The sequence below is a fragment of the Dermacentor albipictus genome, chromosome 10 (assembly GCF_038994185.2).
Source record: "Dermacentor albipictus isolate Rhodes 1998 colony chromosome 10, USDA_Dalb.pri_finalv2, whole genome shotgun sequence".
Taxonomy (NCBI): Eukaryota; Metazoa; Arthropoda; class Arachnida; order Ixodida; family Ixodidae; genus Dermacentor; species Dermacentor albipictus.
In genome coordinates, this window is record NC_091830.1 from 36,267,712 (window position 1) to 36,289,112 (window position 21,401).

Genomic DNA, 21,401 nt, shown 5'->3' on the forward strand with positions numbered 1-21,401 from the left:
AAATGGTGTCTTCTTGCCTGACCCCTTTATTGACAGCTAACTTTTTACTTTTCTTGTGGAGAATCAAGATAGCTGTGGAATCTTTGTAGACATTTCCCAAGATATTCACGCATGCCTCCTGTACACCTTGATTACGCACTGGCTCTATGATTGCTAGTATCTCTGCTGAATCATATGTCTTTTAATATTCTATGAAAGCCATATAAAAAGGTCGACTGTACTCCCAAGATTCCTCGAGAGAGAGAGAGAAAGCAAGGATAGGAAAGGCAGGGAGGTCAACCAGAAGAGCATCCAGTTTGCTACCGAAGATTTCTCGATTATCTGATTGATGACATGGATGTGATCCATTCTTGAATATGCTCCTTGAAGCTAGCCTGCTCTCTGGGTTGATTGAAATCAAGTGTTGCCCTGACGTATTGACGCTGTTGACCAAATAGAAGGAGCAGTGCCATAAAAATTGCTAGCCTTTGCTGTCGTCACTGATTCCTGTACAAGAGTTCGCTGACAAAGGGCTTAGTTTAATCGCAGACCACATAAAAGAGCAATATAATTAGCTGTAGTTACTTAAAAGGAACCGATAAATTGAATCATCGGTTGAACGGGGATGAACATTTGTTCATCAGTTCACCGGCCGGGAGGTTGCGTTATTGAGTGGTTGATCGACTAACCAATTGAATGGCTAGTAACGAACCGACTGCTTGCAGCTTGTGGCAGAAAGAATCGATCCATAGGAAGCTGGGAATAAGACGAAGCATACATGTCTATGTCGTTTGTATGGGCACATGTTGAAACGTAGTCCATTCTGTGGGCGTTCTCCGCGCTCTGCCATATTGGACAGCCTAAGCGCGCTCGTTGATTGATGGATGACCTGATTCGCGCACACTGGTTTCTTGCGCGGCAACGCCTGCAACATTACCCGTCCAGAACCGCAGAACCATAAAGTCATAGCCACGCCTGACAGCAGCGCCATCTGTGCATACGAACATCCATTTCTCAGGAACAGACGGCGGAAGCGAACCGAGAGGAAGGTGAGAGTTGTTGGGGGCGGGGAAGTTCGGGGACAGAATTGGGGCGCCGCGTCGGGTAGTAAACGAATTACGGCAGGGCTCGGACGCGCCGAAACGACCACAACGCCCCAGAGATCCCGACGAACAATGATTACAAAGAGCCACGCACAAAAGAACACACTCGTACGCAGACGGACACGGGAACGCACACACAGTCGCACGCACACGAAAGCATGAACCGCCATCTTAGGCCTTATGTGCTCAGCTATCTGTCGTTTCTCTTTCTCCGCAGGCACGCACACAAACAGACGTACGTCTGTTTGTGTGCGTGCCTGCGTCTGCATCTGCGCACGTCTGCACACAAACAGACGTACGTCTGTTTTTGCGCAGACGTACGTTGGCACGTACAGATGTGCGTTGGCATGTACAAACAAACGCACGTGCACAAGCGCAAACTTTTATGGGTATGGCGATACATACCTGCACAAACGCGCCTAAGCACGCACACACGCACACAAAGAGACACATCGAAAGGGAGAAAGAGAAAGCGAGACATACACACGCAAAAGCATTCTCACACGGGGGAGTTTATGTACTCAGGCGTCTGTCGTTTCTGTTGGGTGCTCGGTCCACGCCATCTACCGGAGCATCATTCGGACACGAGCGTTCTCATGACGTGGACGGAACGTTACCCACCGTCGAGAGATACGCGCCACAGACACACAGCCTTGCCTGCTCCACTTACTCCGTCCGGAACTGTTGGTCGTCTGCTCTCGCTGGTCGTCTGGAACGTTTTTATCTTCCTTTCCCGTTTTGATTGTCGCGGTCGACAGGAACAAACTTCATTCCCGCGTTCCCTGGGCATTCTGGCGCGGTGTTGTATTTCCCGGGGGTATATTCAGGGCACGGGACAGGAGAACATGGCGTCGAGAGGTGGCCAACATTAGGGGGGACAAATTCTCTTGTGGCGCACAAAGGCGAGATGCTATTGACCTAACCAAGAAAGAAGGCGATGAAAGCCACATTGGTGGTATTACAGTATAGTGGGTCCTAGAGGAGCAATAAGCACTGACATGGCCGGCTCCTTAAAGGCACACTAAAGAGAAAGACTAAATAAGTTTAAACTGATAAAACGTTCTCCGACACCAGTTAATTCGAACTTAGTTAATTCGGCGTTTTTGCTTAATTCAAAAGTACTGGGAAGTTGCGGCCAGAAAGCATGCGTTGATGCGGAAGGAAAACTTGGTTAATTCGAACTCCACTGGTGTCCCTCATGAGCCTAGAGGTTATGGTACGCTGGATAACAAGAGAAATTTAGCAGACGACGTTAATTTTGCCCTCACTGTGGAGCTGCATTATTGCTATCTTTTACTGGCTCACACTCCTTCCCCCCCGCGAAGATTCCGCTAACTTAGTGCGATGTCACGCACCGATATTCAGCAGTCCGCTTCTCCCCCTCGGCACAGCATCGCATGGCAACTGAACACCACTGCCGACCCTTCCCCCCCCCCCCCTTCGGTGTTCTAGAAAAAGAATCCACCAGGATATTCTGATTCTGAAAAAAATAGTGATTTTTTTACTTTTTGACATATTTGGTAATTCGACTTTTTGGCTAATTCGACCAAATATTCTGTTACCGAAGGGGTCAAATTAACGGGAGGCGACATACGTGTCCGTTAATTTCGCAGTAGGAAGCAGATTTATTGCACAGAAAATTAAAATCAAAGTTGCATATTAATTTCAATTGCGCGCCAACCCCCCAGCGCCGGCAACACTAGAGGGACATCAGAGATTCCAAAGTACATATATATATTTTTTTGAAGTAAGGGTCTGACGGAGTTCCGTCTGGTTGGGATGGTAAATGACGAAAGCAGACGGGATTCCGTCGGACCCTTACTTATCTATCTATCTATATATATATATATATATATATATATATATATATATATACTGTATTTTGGCTGTTGTGGCTCAGCAAAAGTCATTTCAGCTTGTTATGCTGGCTTTGGTTGTTTTACAATTCGATGTAGTCAAACCTTCACCGATCAAAAATGAACATATATTCAATATTCAACTATAGTCAGGGACAGCCGAAAAAATGTAAAACAAGCTCCTCCCATAAAAAAGCACTGAATCTGCGTTTCAACTCTGAAAGAAAGTCGAGCCTGCTGGAGTCTGCTCACAGATTGATGACTTTGCTCTGCTAACGTAAATGCTAGAATATTTGAAAAACAAAAGCTACTAATTTCAAGCTAAAATGCGAACTATGTTTGCTCAATGATATCAAGATCACCCCCAAAAGTTGCCCCAAACATATATGTTTGATCCTGAAAGCAGTGACACAAATACCGATCTACACGCAAAAAAAAAAAAACAGTTTTAAACAGGCAAAACCGGTTGACGTCACGAACATAGAAGAGCCTAAGCGGTTGGCGCACGTCTGAAAATTATGCTCGCGCTAGGGCAATGTTCATATAACCTCTTAATTCTTAGGTTGTCAGAGATAATAGGCCGGAGCAAACGCTGTCAAAATCAATGACGTCATGGCAAGTTGGTGCGAGAACTTCGCTGCCATATCGGCAGTTGCCTTTCCTGCTTCTTCCTTGCCCTTTTTTCCCCGTCTTTTCTGCCTACCAATTCTCGTTCCAGGAGAAGAGTGGATTTTTTTCTCGCATGGTAAAAGGGGTTATTTACTCATACAGTCCAAATTACTTCTCTTTTTAGGGTCTCTTGAAGGTATATAGGATATGAGAGAATAGAATACGAAGAGCCACCGCGGCAAATAGGACAAGACGCGAGGAAAGTTGCCACGAAATGCAGAAAAGGCGACAAGATATGATAGTGTTTCTTTTTGTGACCGAGCTTTGTTGTTCTTGTTTGGTTTTGTTTACACTTCTATTCGAGTGCCGTAATAAAAAGTTGCGCTGAAGAACGCGGAAATATAAAAATACGGATCGAGAGTACCAGACGCCAAGACCCGCATTGTAAGATAATTGATTGAACAGTGGAATTTGTTACCTGCCGAAGTTCGTTTGTTACCGATTTCTCAATTTTTAAATGCTATTGCTGATGTATAGTTCCTTCACATCTTTATATTTCAATGTTCTTGTTTTTCCATATAATCAGTTTTTTTCGCATGTAAACCCACTCCTGCCATTGCCCTAACGGGCTGCAGTATGTATAAATAAATAAATAAATAAATAAATAAATAAATAAATAAATAAATAAATAAATATTCGAGCGCTAAAATATTGTCCAGTAACGACTGGGGGCTCACAGAGGAAATAGGTACTGTCCCAGCAATAGCGAAAAATTGAAGGAAACGTTATAGTTTTTTTTTCTTCTCTCGAAACAACGCCCTGCATCATTGCTGCAAATGAAGAGTACGACAAATCAAACAAATTTTAATATTTTCTGACACTATTAGTACAGTAGTTATTTTGTTCACATGGATGTCTTTAGCCGAATTATTGGCAGCTAGTCAATAGGCAGTGCCTCTTAGGGCGATTAAAAAAATTACAAATTACAATTACAAAAATTACAATTAGAAATTTGAAAGCGAGGTGAAATATTCCTGCGTGGATTGCCACGGCTAAAATGTTACCTTCACCGCTTCTGTAGCAACTTGCTTTCAGCGAGCTCTTCTATGTTTCTTTCTATGTTTCCTATTCTTCATTCTTTTGCATCCTCGACTGGTATATCTACGGCACGTCAAGGCAATCAGAAAACGTGCAAGCAGCCTTCTTCTTATGCACTAAGCACTTTTCCTCGACGCTTCTTTGCGCAACGGGATGTTGTTTCCTTCACTGAATGTATTGCGGAGCTGTAATCAAACGTTAGCGCTGGTAGCGACAGTCACTTAGACGCGCATGATGCAGATAGCACATAGTTTATTTAGCCCCACTCATATAGAGCACGCGGCGACAAGAATGCTGAATAATCTACCACGTGACACGCTGCCTAGAGCAATGAACCTCAGATGGACGTCTCTACCTTTTGTTACCATCTGTTCATATTCCTTATTCCTGAACCATTCGCATCATCCATGATTTCATGCCGATGTATACGTATAACACGTCGAAGCCACCGGAAAACGTGCGAGGAGCTATTTTCTTATCTATACAGCACTACAGACTAACGTATCCTTACCCAACGTGATGTGGTTGGGTCACAGACGCAGTGATCAACGTCAACCAGCCATTGCGATAAGAGCACAACGTGCTCAGCACTGCGAGGTGTACATTCCCGAGGCGTACAGTGACTCTTTGCTCAAGCAGCAGAACGCGCCTATATTTAGCACTGTATCGTAGGGATTGCTTGCTGCCACGTGCATACTTTCCCACGTGACTCGTCAGCTAGACGAATGAGCTTCAGGCAGAGGTCTGTGCTTGTTGTCTTCATCCACTCGAGCTCTCTCGTTCTGGCCCCGTTTTCCCTGATCTTTTCCATGTTCCCCAACTTCACGCGGTTTCCACGTTTTCATACATAGCTCGCCAAAGCACTACCCCTTCACGTAAAGCATTTCCTATCAGGCCAGCACTATTTCGCGAACCATCGTTGCGTAACATGCGACGTAGATAGCTAGCTGGAGCTGGAGCTAGCTGGCTAGCGTTGTGGTTGGACCGACCGACGCGGTCCAACCCACAACGCTGAGAGCGCGGACCACTCGACATTACAAACAAGGGAATTGCATAATTTAGCGGCACCGGAGCGAGAGCAGAACGGCGAAAAAGTCCTGTCACGTGGCGACCTTTTCTAGCGGCGGTCCTCTGGACACCTCGAAAAGAAAAAGGAAGAATGAACGCTTACTTTTTTATATTGTTTCGCCTCTCTTGCTCGCACTGAGAGCAACGTCAGCGTAACCCTTGCGCTGATGTTTGCGCGACGTTTGAGGAAAAGTAGGGCGCTGTATTCGCATAGTACGCGGCATTAGACGAGGCACGGTCGGGACACTGACGCATTGCAACCAAATCCCGTGGGTGGAGGTATAGACGGAGTTGAAGGCAGGGGGATAGGAGCCGCGCTTACAATGGACGATGAAGGGGTGTTTTAGAGCATTTGAGCCCGCATGTTGCTGTGACAGCCTCCCATGATCTAGTATAGCCTGTAGTACGTACGAGGAGCAAACACAAAGTGGTTTAGACCTTAATCCTAAAGGCGGTGAGGAAAATAGTGTCTGTAAAGCACAAGAAAAGTTTTAAATCTGATGGAACAGAAGTTGCTTGCGCTGTATTTAAAAGCACTCGAGCACCTGTTTTGGGCGGAGTTTGTGTGTCAGTGAAAGCGCTGTTGAACGTTCACGTAGTTTCGAAAGAATGGGAAGGGCCAGAAGCAAGTAAGGCTTTTGCAAACAAGAAAGTCTGTAGGCTTGCGCTCGGTATAGATCATGCCACGGCTTGCGCTATGATGGACACTAAATAGGCTTAACCATTATCTGGGCGTGTCACTGGGCTATAAAAAAATTCAGTTTAATGTTCCAACTTCTGCGCATAAGAGAAAGAAAAAATAATAACGTCTTTACGATACTGCTCACGGTGGAAATGGGCAGGTGTCCCATACACCAGGTATTTGTAGACAAACAGACAACCTATATGCTTCTTGTTGGCTCATTTTGGCAATAATGACTTGTAGCTATAAGGAAACAATTATTAAGCATGAAAAGAGAAGAAGGCTCGGATAGTGGGTGTGAATTTATGTATGTCCTATTTCCTTTTGAAGAAATAAGTTTACTGAGTACTTAGAACTTTGTGCAGACCGTTTGCCTTCCATGGTTTGTTTCTTTTGGTTATATAAATTTCACGTACTGTCTATAAGCAAGAGCCATTAGTAATTCTATTTACTTTTGCTACTATCGTACTCTAGTGCGGGTTCTCGAAAAGCCAATGAACATTAGTCGGCTGTGTAATGCCATAAGTACACGGATTCCTAGTAAACAATATACAAACCGCACAACCAAAACCTACAGACTTTCTATAGACTACACCTCTGAATGCTCGGGAAGCTAATGGCTTTAGACTGAATCCACCGTGCTATCACCGCCAGTAAATTAGCTTGTGTAGAATGTACTAAAATATTATCGAAGTTACATTCCAGTAAAATGCTTCAGTTTATCCAGAGCACGTGGTTAAGATGAAGATATACCTCGGGATCACTTATATCAATGTATCTATCCTTCACCCTGCCCATGTACTCGATACGTGAAATGAAAGAAATTGTTTTGCTGGGTATTCAGTGCACAGAATTTAATGACGTTTGTTGTACTTAAAGCGAAATTTTTAAAATATCGTGGCTATGGACAGCAGACTATTATTTGCCGCTAATATTTTTCCAAAATCTGTCGTAATTTGCAAAATGGTAATAAACTCAATTACCAAGTTTCTTATACTGTAACTCAGTAATAAATATCGATGATGTTTTTTCTGTAAGCTGCACCTAATATGACATCTGAAGCGGACAAAATTGATGTATTATACATTGCTCTCAAACATACGACAAATTTTCGAGTAAGACTTTTGGAATACTTTCGAAAGCATTGTAACAATATTGGGTAACTTGTAAACCCGTATATCAAATTCATACGCTAAAGATGTTCGAGACGATTTAGTTTACAGAACTACAATATTTGGTTTTAGTGCAGAGTTACGAACTTGTAAACTTCGGGCTTGAAGTTTTAACACGTACGAACTCCCAAATAAAAATGTCTTTTTCTACGGTAGCTGGTGGGGAGGGGAGGGGAGGATTCATATTTTTCCGCCCGTATTCATTCATATTCTTCCACCCGTATTCATATTCTTCCGCCCGTATGGATCGAATTTCAATCAAATTTGTCCAGAGGTTGTCTGATGTGAGCATGCAGTTCTTCCTTTTACTTGTATCTGAATAGGGAAATTGCACTTGGCCCAGAGATAAATAACCCTATCGTTACAAAATATAAATTAATGCAGTGCACATAGACTGGTGCATCATGGTTTCCTCTCATTGAGCAGTGAATAGGAAAAAAAAACGCCCCATTGTACTTTACGCCGCATAAAAAATAAAAATTATTCAAGGTACTCTTAACAAACGACTAATTCTTTGAAAGAGTTCGAAATGGATTCACATAATGTTGAGCATTGCCGCTACTTTCCAGGTTTTGATGCCGAGCATTAGGCTGTTCGTTTGATTTCCCGCTATGCTGTCCGCATTACTCTGCGGTTGGAAGGTTAGAACACTCGCGTTCTTAGATTTAGGCTCAAGTTAAGGAACCCTCAAAAGTCAAAATTATTCCGGAACTCTCGATAATGCAGTTTCTCATAGGTGCTTTTTTTTGCTTTGTTGCGTTAACCACCTAAATCAAAGGATCAACTTTCTGGACTTAAAGTTTAAGTAAAGTGTCATTCCTGCCTTCGGACGAACGGGGAAGAATTCGCACCCACCCCAATTGTAGCACGAAGCTACAAGGGAAACCCCAAGGAATTGTACCTCCGTGCCAAAATTAGCGTGGACGCCAATTTTTTTTCTCTTTAATTTACTTTCCTCCACCTTGCGTTCTTCCGCAGAACTGATTTGCATATTCAGTGTGCCAGTGCATCGAGTTGTCGATTAATTCACCCTCGCTTTGTGATCGGCTAGCTTCCTGGTTAGATCACGTGGTAGAACGAGCGCCCCGGAAAAGGCTTTGGCCCAGGGTACTAAATATACTGTTCAGTTAAATCGGAATTACTTCACAAGTCTTGCCCTTGTTTGCACTTCATGATCAGTACTGACTTGTCATTCTGCACTCCTGCAAAGAACTGCCGTTTCTGTTTCTTTTTACCGGGTAAATAGCAGGACCGTGTGCTTTTTCAAACCTTCTGCACACGTAAGCTGCTGCTCTTGCTCATTTTGGAGGTTGCAGTTTTGTTTACAAAGAACGATAGACAATTTGTGTGATTTCTGTTGAATTTATATCGCACGTTCCTTTTTTTTCAGTGCTCCCGCATACTGTCTCCTGTTTACATAATTTAAGTTAGAGCATACATAACGTGCACATTTATATTCATAGACAGTTACTTGCTTTAGCGGTACATGCTTGTGGACATTACTTTCACATAAATCATTACACTGCTTTTCATATTCTGTTACAAACGATTACTCATTTTCACGGCACGTGCGAACATTTCGAAAAATGCACCTTCCGCTCCACCCCCGCCATCTTATGAACCACAATCAAACACTCCCGAACGTTACCTAATGATTTTGCATCCCGCTTTTTTTAAAGCGAGCTACCGAAATGGCGAAAAAAAAGTTCGTGTGAATGCCCGGCAATTACCGTTTGCGTATTAACAAAAAGCACAACGCTTCGCTCCATAAATAGTGTGTCACTGCAAGTCGCACTAATAAAATAAACAAGTAGCGCCAGGACGCCATGCTTTCTGTGTAACATGGAATGAACGCAAAGTGCCTCGCAATATAATAAGAAACAGAGTGTTACGTAGCTCAGGGGAGTGTCTGTGTGCACACTAATAGGCACGCGAAATCGAAATGCAGTTGGCACGGCAGAAGAAGGAAAGAAAAATCTATAACATCTACAACATCTACGCAACCGACAACAAGTTTTCATACCTTTGAATGAACTGGAAGGCCCATGTGCGTCCAGGGTGCCGGACAAAGCTCTTGGAAAATCTTAAACAGCGAACAAAACTGAGTGGGTCGGAGAACTCCTACTGCCAGTAATCGCTCCTGCACACATCCCTGGACGAGGGAAGTTGGGAACGCAAGGTGTTCGCGGAGGAGCAAGGTGACACGGTGTGTCGAGCAAACGCCTCCAGTTTCGGCGACCATTCGGGACACAGGAACAACGAAGTTGCCCGTCCCGCAACGAATAACCTCGAAAGGGACGAACCGCCGCCAATGCCACTGCGTCCCGTACGTTCTCAAGGGAAAGGAGAGAGGGAAAAAAGAGCAGGAAAAGCAAAACTCACCTCTCGGTAGATGGAGGATATACGAATGCCCATGATCCAATTACGAGCCCCGCCTCAGACGGAAGGGCCTGTAGGTGACGTGGCAGGGGGGGCAAGGTTAATCCCCTTCGGCGTTCGCTCCCAAGGACAGTGCAATCACTCCCGGCAGCGTCAGCCGAACGTCGGGAGTCCCCCTCCAAGGTCCGGCATCGAGGAACACGATTCGCAATGTAAACACACCGTTCACACTGGAACGCGGTTCAAACGTAACAAAACGCGGCGGTAGACCCCGAAAACACGACTAAACGCAAGTCACACCGTTGGCACACATGGGGACCGCGACGCGGTGTGCGCGGGAGGTTCAGTGCCTACAAAGGAATCACGTGGTCCGCAACGGCATTTGCGAAGCTTGCTGCGAGAACAGCACAGTAGAATCAATCTCGCCGTTTTACGAAATGAGCCGCGAGATGCTTTGCATTCGACAGACGAGATGTTCCCAAGAAGTTCCTGAACCCGGAACCGTAGGGTACGCGCGCGCGCGTGCTGGCCGCCTGACGGATGAACACGGATGAGCGACGCCTGGAGGGAAGAGTTTTGTCAGGCGGCGCCTTCGAGCGTCGAAAGAAACGCTGCGACTCGCGCGAAAACTTGGCGCGCGAGGCAGAAAAAAAGATTGGGCGAGAGCCTCGGGGAGAACGGGAGAGAGCAGGGCTCAGAGATAACGAGCGGAGAGAGAAGGTGAGAGGGTGCAGCCGGGCTGTTGCGATCCCGGTGTCCGGGCCCGTGTTGCGAGTGGTCTCCGCGCGCCACCTGGTGTCGGAGGCTGGAACCTGCCGGCATTACTCTGATGCACGCAGCTTATAGGTTGCCGAGATAAAGAAGGGTGGCTCCCCCTACTACCAAGAAAAAAAAAAAGCAAGCGGTTTGCTCACTTGGTCCAGTTCAATACTGCAGTCCACTCCAGTCACATCCAGTTCAGTCCAGTCAAATCCACTCCAGTCTAATGAGGTCTGACAGTCTGTCTGTCTGTCCGCCCATCCACCGGTCTGTCTCTCTGTAGGGAAGGTTTACAGAGCATGTAGCGCACTGCGTTATATGCGACTTCGAAGTGTGCCTTTGCTTCTCTAGAAACAATGAAAAAATGACGGATAGGTGTTGGGCTGCTGAGCACGAGGTCGCGGGATCGAATGCCGGCCACGACGGCCTCAATCCGATGGGGGCAAAATGCGAAAACACCTGTGTACTTATATTTAAGATGGATGTTAAGAACCCCAGGTGGTCCAAATTACCGGAGTCCCTCACTGTGGCGTGCCTCATAATCAGATCGTTGTTTTGGCACGTAAAACCCCATCATTTAAATAATTTAATGTAATGAAGAATTGAATGAATTAATGATGAATCAGTCAATTAATCGATAAATGACATTGTAATGAAGTACCCAGGAACAACCAAATGATCTTGCTAATGGCGGTCTTGTGTGTGTAAATCCCTGTCTGGAACTGCGAATTTCGAGTACCGAGCGTAACATGTGAAGGGCGCAACAACCGATGGGCCAGAAAATGGAAGGGTAATGTTAAGAAACAGGAATACAGTGACGCGGATAAGAGATCAAATTGGGGTAGCCGATATTCTAGTTACCATTAACAGGACGAAATGGAGTTGGGCAGGTGGTTAATGCCTATTACAGATAACTAACAATTCATCTATTAGAATGTCATTGGAGTTGCAGAATGGGTGCGAGGGAAGCGCAGTCGAGAATGGCAGAGAACTAGGTGGTGCGATGAAATGAGAAAATTTGTTGAAAATTTGTTGACCTAATTTGTGAACAAAGGTAGCGTCCGCTATAGCGCTCAAACTACCTGCGCATAGGGAATTCCCGTAGCTACCACGTAACTAAAAAAAATCAGTATTAGTGATAGCACCAATTCGAAGGATCCATATGGAGTTTACTCTTTCCTTCCTGAGGAAGCCCACTGAAGAACGGCAGTTTTATTATTCTCGGCTATCTTTCAGAGTTTTGATATCAGCGTGTAACTATATACCTTGTCTTTACTCCCATCGTGCCAGCTTTGAGCTCGGGTCGTTAATTAAAATTATCGAGAGTAACTGTAGTCTCTCCCCTTACACACTCTCTCGTTCCCTCTTCCTTTACTCGTGCCCTTTTAGAGCCCCTTTTGTCAAGACGCCATTCTTCAAGCACGAGTCGTAGACGGACTCTTTGCGCCACCTCCCGGAGGTGGTGTGAACTGTTTGAATTAACGCGTAGCCCCCGAGATTGGCAAAGTGGCCGCGCTATATTAGCCCCGAGAAAGAGGAATAGCGCCCTCTCGCGAGTGACGTCACGGCCAGGACGCCGCTCGCTCCGGCTCGCTCGGCTGCAGCGCGCGCTCGTTCCCTTCGTGTATGCTTGGGGTATCGGTGGCTCGAGCCGTACGTATTGATGAATAAGTCGGCTTCTTTCAGCTGTAATACCTTAACCACAGTTTCTTCTTCAAAAGCGTGTGAGTCGAGAAACTTTGCGACTTGGATATCGCGAGCTAAGTAGCGTTAAAGGAGTCTACAAGTTTTTGCAATGCATATATGCGCCGTGTCTATCGGTAAATTTTGACTAAAAAAGAATATCTGCAAATTCAACACGCGAAGTTGTGTATGATGCTTCGCTAAACACTTAACATTCCTTTAGTATTTAGCTATGAGAGGTATTGCATTTTACGTGGAAGAAAAATTTCGTACTTGGCGTCGACATGTTATCCGATGTTAGAAAGACACTGCCCAGCGAAGCTGTCATCATGATTCATATTACTCTGGTGTGTTGTTCTATTCAAGTATGGCCATTCATTAATGCGTAAAAAAATAGTTAGGCGCGCATTTCTTATGAAAATGTTTGCTGCTACTTTCATCCCCCTCTGAAACAGGCCTCCAAAAAACGAATTGCTCATGGCTGCTAACACGACGGCGTGTCATGTAGAGTATTTACATAGTTAATTCACAAACACCATAGTAGCAATCACCTGAGAGAAAAGTTTCGTTGTTTAGATCAACAGCCACTCAATTGAAAGTGATGAAATGTATCATAGTGGCCCTCAGTAGCCTTTATCGACAATATATGGCACACCCCTGATCACGTAACGGTAGCAATCGACTGTCCGTATGGCGAGGCACGCTATGTTCGCGAAGCCCATCAGTTCACAGCAACTTCGAATTAAAACCATAAAGCATTTTTTTACAGCGCCAACTGGAATGGCTAAAGTATTCTCGAGCTACTACTACGCAGCTTAGATTGCCTACAAAAGGAAAATTCAAGCACCTTTTGTCTCACCATGTCTCGATCCAGCGTTATTTAATTATACAAACGGATAACTATTCGCTTCGTCGGTACTTAAAAGAGAACCTTGCAGGCTAATTTAAGTTTGCTCCAATCCAATCGCAAACATTCATAAAGAAAGCACCACAAGCCTTGCGTATACTTTCACTTGATTTCTGACCCTCCACAGGGGGAATTTCGATATCTTCAATATGTCCCATACCACTAGTCATTGACGCTTCGACTGCTTTCTGGCTACAGCTATGCGGTCCAGCAGGCATACTTCACTAAAAAAATTGGGCCGAGCAGCCTGTGTCAGTTTGCCAAACAGATTCGTCATGTATATTCCTCAAGCAACAAGCACCAGTAAATTTCTCAAGTGAGTTTGATTTGATTTATTAATTTTAATTTACACACACATATGTACAGAGGAGTTGTAAATGGAGGTGGATGAGGGAAAAAAGCCGCACAGACGCGGCTTGAGGTAATCTCACCCTCTTAGGTACAATATGGCTGCATGGAGTAACACACCAAGCGCCATATAAATTACATTTATATAGTGGCCATAAAACATTGCAGTTATACAATATATGAAAGCACAGTGAAATATTTCCACGATAACAATGCAAAACACACTGCGGCATTGAAATAAATAAATGATATACACTTGGTAACATAGACAAAAAAAGAGGAACATAACATGCGTTATTAATCATTAACAAACGCGCTCTAAATAGGTGAGTTGAACGTGTAGCACGGAAAAGGGAATATATATTGGTACATTCCTTTTTGTACTCTGTAAATAGCTGTAAGCCTTCATTAAGTTTACTTCAAATTTCCGCCGCTTAAAAAAATAACCACGTGAAGAACCGCCTAATGTTGACAAGCAGTTAAAGAAGCAAGTGAGGCGTGTAGAATCTAAGCTCCAGTATTAGTTAAGTCACCGTGCTACTGCCGAGCGTTTCTGTGAGGAAATGCAAAAATTCGATATTATACCATGGACTACTCGTCGTGAGCAAACCTGTTTTAGCGGAATAAAATCAACGTAACTGCTGTAGAAGTCATATATAGCCAGCTTTGTGACATACTTGTTGCACCGCGGCAAGTATGGTATCATAACTAGATTCCTATAGGCTATGCTTTTGCGATTGTCTATCCGCGTATGAAAAACCCGCAATGGGCTGGTCTGCGTCGCTTCGGCTGGCACTGTAGCGTTGCCTTCGAGAGCTGCATTGTTGTCTAAGAAATTAGCTCTTTGAATAAATGTTCGCTAAGGAAGACGTCATAAAAATATATTTGAGACGACCACCATAAGTATACAAGCAGAGAGAACGAGGGCGAACAAACGAAAACACCGCAGGAAGCGCCCGTACAACGCCCGAACTGTAGCAGACGACAGGCGCGAGTCCGTGCCCTGACGTCACGCGAGCGGCGCTCGCAGCGCCGCTCGTGTTCGTTCTCGGGGCTAATAGCCGATGAAATCTCGGAGGTGAAAAGAAAATGTTCAGATGTAGATACAAAGTGGAGTACATGGCACCTCTGTTGAGTAGTGAACAAGCGATGACTCACAAGAGTCGTGAAAAATTGGTGTACGTTGGAAATATTATTTCTCAAAGAAATTGATATAAACATACAGTTCTAATTCTACATAATGGGTGTACAATAACTGGACCAATACTCTGCAGGCTAGTTGCCGGTGCAATACAAGCTGCAAAATGCCGGTTGCTCGCCGAAAGAAATGAAGTGAACAAAATTTGGAAATAAAAATTGAGAGTATACTGAGAGACTATGAAATTCACAGTTTATATCGATGTTCAATTGGAGAGGTCTATAGAACTGAGCAAAATTTGAGGAAATGGAATTTAGGCTTTCTGCGATCAAAGCTGAAGCGTCATGCGGGGCATTTTCCTTACAGTGACCTTACGGTGACCTTACGCTTACTATTTGAACGTCGGGTTCGTTAAGCTCCAGGCAGAGTGCTCGTCATGCAGTAACCCACGTAATTAACAGATTTGGTTTCATTAACTGTTCTGGTTACCGATTTTGGAAGGGCACTGCATTTGAAGAAGGTAAAATGGCTCGCGACGTTGAACGGGATAATGGTTTATTCTGAGAGCTAGGAAATCCTTTACTTCACCCTGATATACTCCTCAAAGGCAAGACTAAGAAAAAGATCGCCCGTTAGGATGGTGTATCCGTTATTACATCGCAAAACCACATTACAACTGCTGAGACCCTTTTCTCTCGTGCCTGAAATAGAGTAAATGAACGAGGAAATGTCAATTACGTGCAAAATTTCAGCGACCTCGTGTTTGAGCCATGCAATTCATTTATATTTCCTGGCTATATCATTTACGCAAAACCATAAGACAAATTGCGGACTAATGACCAATAGATGAATGCCCGTTCCTTCTCCTAGAGGCTTTATCTTCTGTCTGCCACATTTTATGTAGGACCACCAGCTAATTAAGAAGATTATGATGGGGGCGGTATGAACATCCCTTTCGAAACGAGTCGGTCGCATATGACCACAAAATCATTACTTCAATATCTTTCGTGCTTTCCAACTTTCAATTCTTTCATGCACTACGCTCCACGATTCAAAACAGAAAGCTTGCTTATGCCCGTTTTTCTGTCTTTGGCGCCACCACCATCAATTACAATTGTTTTCGTCATTCCCTAATTCCTTACTTTTTCCCTACTGACCTTAATAGACCCCAAGGCCTCGCAAAGGCAGCCTCTTTCCACATTCATTAACTGTGACATTTATTAAGAATATTTTGAATTGTTTCGTCACCGTTTTCAGATGCTAGGCGCCTTCTGCTCGCACATGTCACTCCTGTCGCCATCCGCCTTCGCGAAAACCAACGGCATACCTTTCATCGCAGCCTCCGAGATTGAAAAAAACAGCCATGGAGCCCTAGATCGCGGAGGCCACCTCTTCACTACTGGCTGAGGTTACGAATCGAAATACAGAGGGCGCAGCAGGTATCGCCGACAATTCGTTCATAGCGTTTGGAAATAGCGCCGAAAGGAGTGAAAATAATGGCGTTAGCGTGCCGCAACATTTATTCAGGGCTAAATGCAAATGTATTCACCCTAGCTTAAGTAATGAGTTATAAGAGTAGCGAGGGAAGGGCAGTAGAGAAAAGGGTGCATGTTTCGGTGGTGAACAATATTAAAAGACGGCGTAAAGGCTCGAGACATACAGAATGAATATATATTGCTTTATAGGGCAACGAATATCTTTCAAAAGCATACGTTTGCGTTAATCATGGATCTTACTTGTGAATAATGTCCACAGCATTAGGGTAAACCAGAAAGAACATACACAACCCCCAAAAATTAAGGCAAATTAAGAGAACATCTTTGGTGGCATCAGCCATCACACATATCAATCAATCAATCAATCAATCAATCAATCAATCAATCAATCAATCAATCAATCAATCAATCAATCAATCAATCAATCAATCAATCAATCAATCAATCAATCAATTTTATTATTACATAAAAATAATATACAGATAGAAGTATACATAAGGAGGTCCATAGTTAAAACTGAATTGGGACCTCCTGTATTGGAAGGGGTTGCAAATAAAATCCAATCTAGCCATCCATGGTGCCTAAATTCCACTGCAAATTTAATGAAATCCAAAGAGAAACTAGGCCTCGAAAATGCTACACAAATGAGTTGCCGAGAGTCTTAATTATGCACATTTTGATCAACTGAGTTCGCGTTGATCATTGCCTGAATAACAGCTGAGGCCGTCATTGCTTTCAATGTCTTTTGTAAAAGGTAATGGAAAGGGAGAAGAAATGAAAAGAAAGAAAGCTCACCTTTTGCACCACAAGAATCGACAGCTATGCACATACTACTTCAGTATCACACTTCACCCGCCAGACATTACACACCTTATTGCGTAGTGGTAATCTCTGAAGTTTTATAATTGGCGTGAAAATTGCTGCACCAACTAACTGTGTTATTGTAACTACCTCTGTCTCATGCCAAATCAATTGTCTTAATTTTTACCACGCTTTAGATACTTGCGCTGAACATTTACTAACGTTCCTCAGTACAGAACAAAATCCTCTCGTTCGCTCGCTCATTCGGAAAAATTGTCGATGATATTCACGAGAAAGAAGAATTTAGATATGTGATTTATCAGCCGTTTAGAGAAAGCTTTAAGTTGCGAAACGAGACGGCAAGATTAGACCCACGTCATCACTCATGCATGCTGGTGAAAAAAATTCAACTGTCATTAAAAAAATAGAAGATCCGAATTTCAAATGTTCTGGCAGCGCCTGCAAGTGACAGGAAACAGAAAAAAATTCGTGGTCACGAACTCTTTACAAGTCTTGAAACTTCGCGGTCTTCCGACACTTGCGAGAAACGCACAAAAAGAATGACTTAGTTCGGTAGTGCAGACACAGATGGCGGCACAGTTCAGTGATTCGCAATATTCGAAACGCGGTGGTGCAACGTGGACAAAAACGGCGGGAACGTCGAGGTCGTCTAAGTGGTGCCGAAATTAACATCCGTGCCACACGGCCAAGGACAACGCCATTGGGTGTGTTGGACCTTAGGTTTCTCAATGTCACTATACTTGAAGTTGCGGCTACACACGCTTCTTTAGTGATAATAGACGTCATCATGACATCGGCAATCGTATTATATAAATCGAAATTGGTTTGCCAGGAGAAACTGCAAGAATCTCTGCAAAAAACAACCTTTCGCATATCCTAAATATGCAGAATTACTTGAGTTTACTTCCGAATATTATTTTTCATTTGCAGCCCAAAACTGTGACGCTGAGCGTAACATACGCGTTTGATGCTCAAATGGGTTGTGAGAACTCACTATGCTGCAAGTGGCAAAACATTTCAGCTTCATTAAGGATGTCAGCGTGGCAGCACGTGAATGACGTCAAACTTTGAAGCATCATGCAGTTACCGTCATTTTTTTAGCTACTGGCGCGCTACGGCTGTAATATAGGCAGCATGTTGACAGAAGAAATGCCTTCCTAGCGTCTGTCGCGTCGAACACGTTCTCATGCTTCTCATTAGAGGTTATCCTGAACGTCAACCAGTCGCTGCAGCGATCAGAGGATCATTAATGACGTGCTGCGAAAGTATTTTCGGCGCAAATCAAGGGCACTCGCAGTTTATTTTTTTTTCTTTACCAGTAATATTTAGGCTAAAGGTAGTGCGCTGTGTTTGCCGAACATCAAAACCCGACTACCACGGTAATAATTGAGGCTGCGGAAATTAATCGCGCGGGAATCCAGTGTGTCAGCGCTGCATCGATAGGGTCGACGCCGAAAGAGTTTAATTATCTGTCGCAAGGTGGCGTGGTCATAACGGGCTTCTCTCGGCCCGTCTCTCATGGTAAATACGTTTCTTTTTTTGTTTTCTTTCTTCTTTCTTGCCCTTTTGGAGTTGTCCTTGTCGTTCCTTAATTTGTTCTTTTTTTTTTACCTTGGTACATGCTCCGCATGTCTGCGTCAGTTGAAGTCGACTTGTTCGCTTTAGTGTTTTTCTTCTAGCTAACCGGAAGTACGTCATATCACGCCTACATATAAACATTACATTGCCGGTCAACAAATTTCAGTTGGCTGTGAGCGCTTGTAACTGCGTCTTTACGTGTTACTGCTTTCTAGTTCGCGTGACAACCCGCCATCACGAATTGTAGGTCCTAACTCGGCCTAACCAGCGCTCTATTCGAACAGGGGTATGCGACGAGCGAGCTTTCTTGCCGTTTCGGAGTTGTGCTCTCGGTGCTATCGCTTTCGTGACGTCACCGTGTTGACGTCATCGCTACAATCTACTCCATGGCCGTCGTTATCGTCAGCGTTGTCCTCAACGTCTAAGGGCCTGCGGCACAGCGATTATGGGCAGTGGTCCAGGCTTTTCTACTAGTGGTCGTCTACGATTTATTTGATTCACGTCGAACGCTAGCGCTGTCTTAGCTGTCGGTTGAAGCCCCCGCAAAATGTGGATTTCGCGGCCAAAAGTAGTCGACGTAGCAAGCGCACTCTAGTCGATGAGCACGGCTCGGGAAAATGCCTCGAATGACGATGCCGTTGCGTCGAATGCGGGGAAAGCAACTTCTCACTCCGCGTAATAGATCCGTTTCTTGGCTGTGCTTGGGCGAGCAATAATAGACGGTGATCTCGAACCTGGGGGGGGGGGGGGGGGGGGCGCAACTTCGCAAGTTGCGGCTTCGCCCACGAACCTGACAACGTGACCCGAATTCGGCGGCGGGAGCCAGCGTCTCTTCGCTACGTGTACCACGTGGTCGGCTACACGGCAGGCAAGCGCAAAAGTTGAAGCCGCAAGAAAAGGAAAAAGAAAGAAAGACTAGAAAAGAAGGAAGTTATTAGAAAAAGAAGAAAATGAAAAGAAAGAAAGGAAAATAGGTTCTTAACTTCGTTGTCGCCAATGGAGGAGACCGGTGTCATTCAAGTTGTGACGGCGTGCAGTGCATGAACAATGTGACAACGGCTGTCAAATGTTAATGACTTTGGAACTACCAAGCACGCACGATGTGAATATCGTTAGCACATGTGAAATCGCCAGAGGCTCACTGACCTTGTCCGTCTAGAAAGCCAACCGTTGTCATAGTACGTTATATTGGGCCCTTGGCGTGACTGTAAATCTATTTTTCGGGCTGTATGCGCATTACTTGGATTTTTTAAAAAATGGGCGAGCTATCAGTATGCTATGAGTTGACTTGCCTGTTACGTGTTTTGCCTCTTGCCTGTCTTCTCATCATCACCTATCATGCTGCTATTTCTTCCCCTCTTTCCCCTGTGCAGAGAAAAAGGGAGAGATAAAATAAGAGGCAAAAAGCAGAGTAGTGAACAAGATTAAGTGTCCGGTTGGCTGCTCTCTGCCGGGTTACATTTTAGATGAATGTATACCTCATGCCAGCCTCTCGGCCTGTAATATCATTAAACTTTTTTCTGTCTCACTATAAACATGCCAGCATTTATAGGTGTATGAATTTTGATATTTTTTGTTATAAGATACTGCATATGCCGGCGGTGTTTGGAAGTTGTCGTTGTTTTTTGTGCTCCTAACATGCTCTTAACTTCTGCGCCAGGTGCGATGTCTTTACGTTTTGTAAAGCGGCAGCTGACGCCGCAGTTTATTTGTTTGCGTATTTATTTATTGGACCTACATGTTCAGCAGACATACTTTACAGACGGTGAGCTATAAAACAGTAAATAAAAATTAGGGAAAATCAATGAATTTCTTTTTAGTCATACAACGTTGTCTAAACGTAAATGCGGGGAACCAAAATGCTCGAAAATGTTACGAAAACATAAAGTAAGGCAGTAACGAAAGTTGCACATCAGTTGTTACCCATTCATTGTTCATGTTTTTGGGAAGAAACACTGTTCTTGACAATAGCAGAGAGCACGCGTGTTTCACTTGACATACGGTGTCCCTGTGCTTGAGCTGTGCGACAATTAACTCTATAGAAAATGACTCACGTATCAGCAAGTCAATATCGTCACTCTTATTACTCGGGGAAGCTTTAAGTTGTGTACGTTTTACTATGATAAATGCTAGCAATTTAAAAGGTTCAACCTTGTGTTTATACTACAAATACTAATATAAAAAGCAGAAAATATGCACAACATTCGAAACAATTAAGCATTTAAAAAGTGAAGTCGATTAGAGACAATATTTTCCTGAACGAGTTGGTGGCAGAATCGGGTGGTGTCACTGGACCCGACACCCTACCGCATCAGTCTTCGCGTGAGATAAGCAGGACTAGTGTCGTACTACCAGACTTTTTTTTCTTTCTGTGCTATCTTCGAGATCGGCACGTAAAAATATCACCTCCTAAGCACGTCGTACAGATGGTTAACCAGCGAGGCTGAAACGTGCAGGCGGCCTCGGTGTTCATCACTAGGTTAATACCAATGGTTCATTAAACGACGGCTTGGTAGGCTGCCGGATTCACGGCATGCAGCTGCAGCTTGCACTCAGCGGTACGAGCCTGTTCTTGTGCCCGGGCTGCAGCAACGTCATGGCGTAGACGACATCGCTCGCGCTTCTGCTCGAGGCGTTGCTGATCGAAAGCTGACTGCTCCTCAGGAGTACAATTAACACGTGGCCTACTCATTTCGGAGCTGGATAGAAACTGCTGCGCGCGCG

The 21,401-nt window shown here is 44.4% G+C and overlaps 1 protein-coding gene across 2 annotated transcripts in view; it reads right to left on the reverse strand.

Moving 5' to 3' along the window:
• Positions 1-21,401, reverse strand: part of LOC135911901 (5'-3' exonuclease PLD3-like) — a 355,720-nt gene that overhangs the window by 126,597 nt on the left and 207,722 nt on the right. Inside the window, exons 2-4 of one of the 2 annotated variants that reach the window (XM_065444254.2) lie at positions 19,970-20,042; positions 10,861-10,982; positions 9,950-10,122 (exon numbers count right to left, since the gene is read on the reverse strand). In XM_065444254.2, the coding sequence (XP_065300326.1) occupies positions 9,950-9,982 (33 nt within the window). In that variant the 5' untranslated portion in view covers positions 9,983-10,122; positions 10,861-10,982; positions 19,970-20,042. The remainder of the gene's footprint in view (positions 1-9,949; positions 10,123-10,860; positions 10,983-19,969; positions 20,043-21,401) is intronic. The other variant, XM_070526974.1, reaches the window with a different exon arrangement.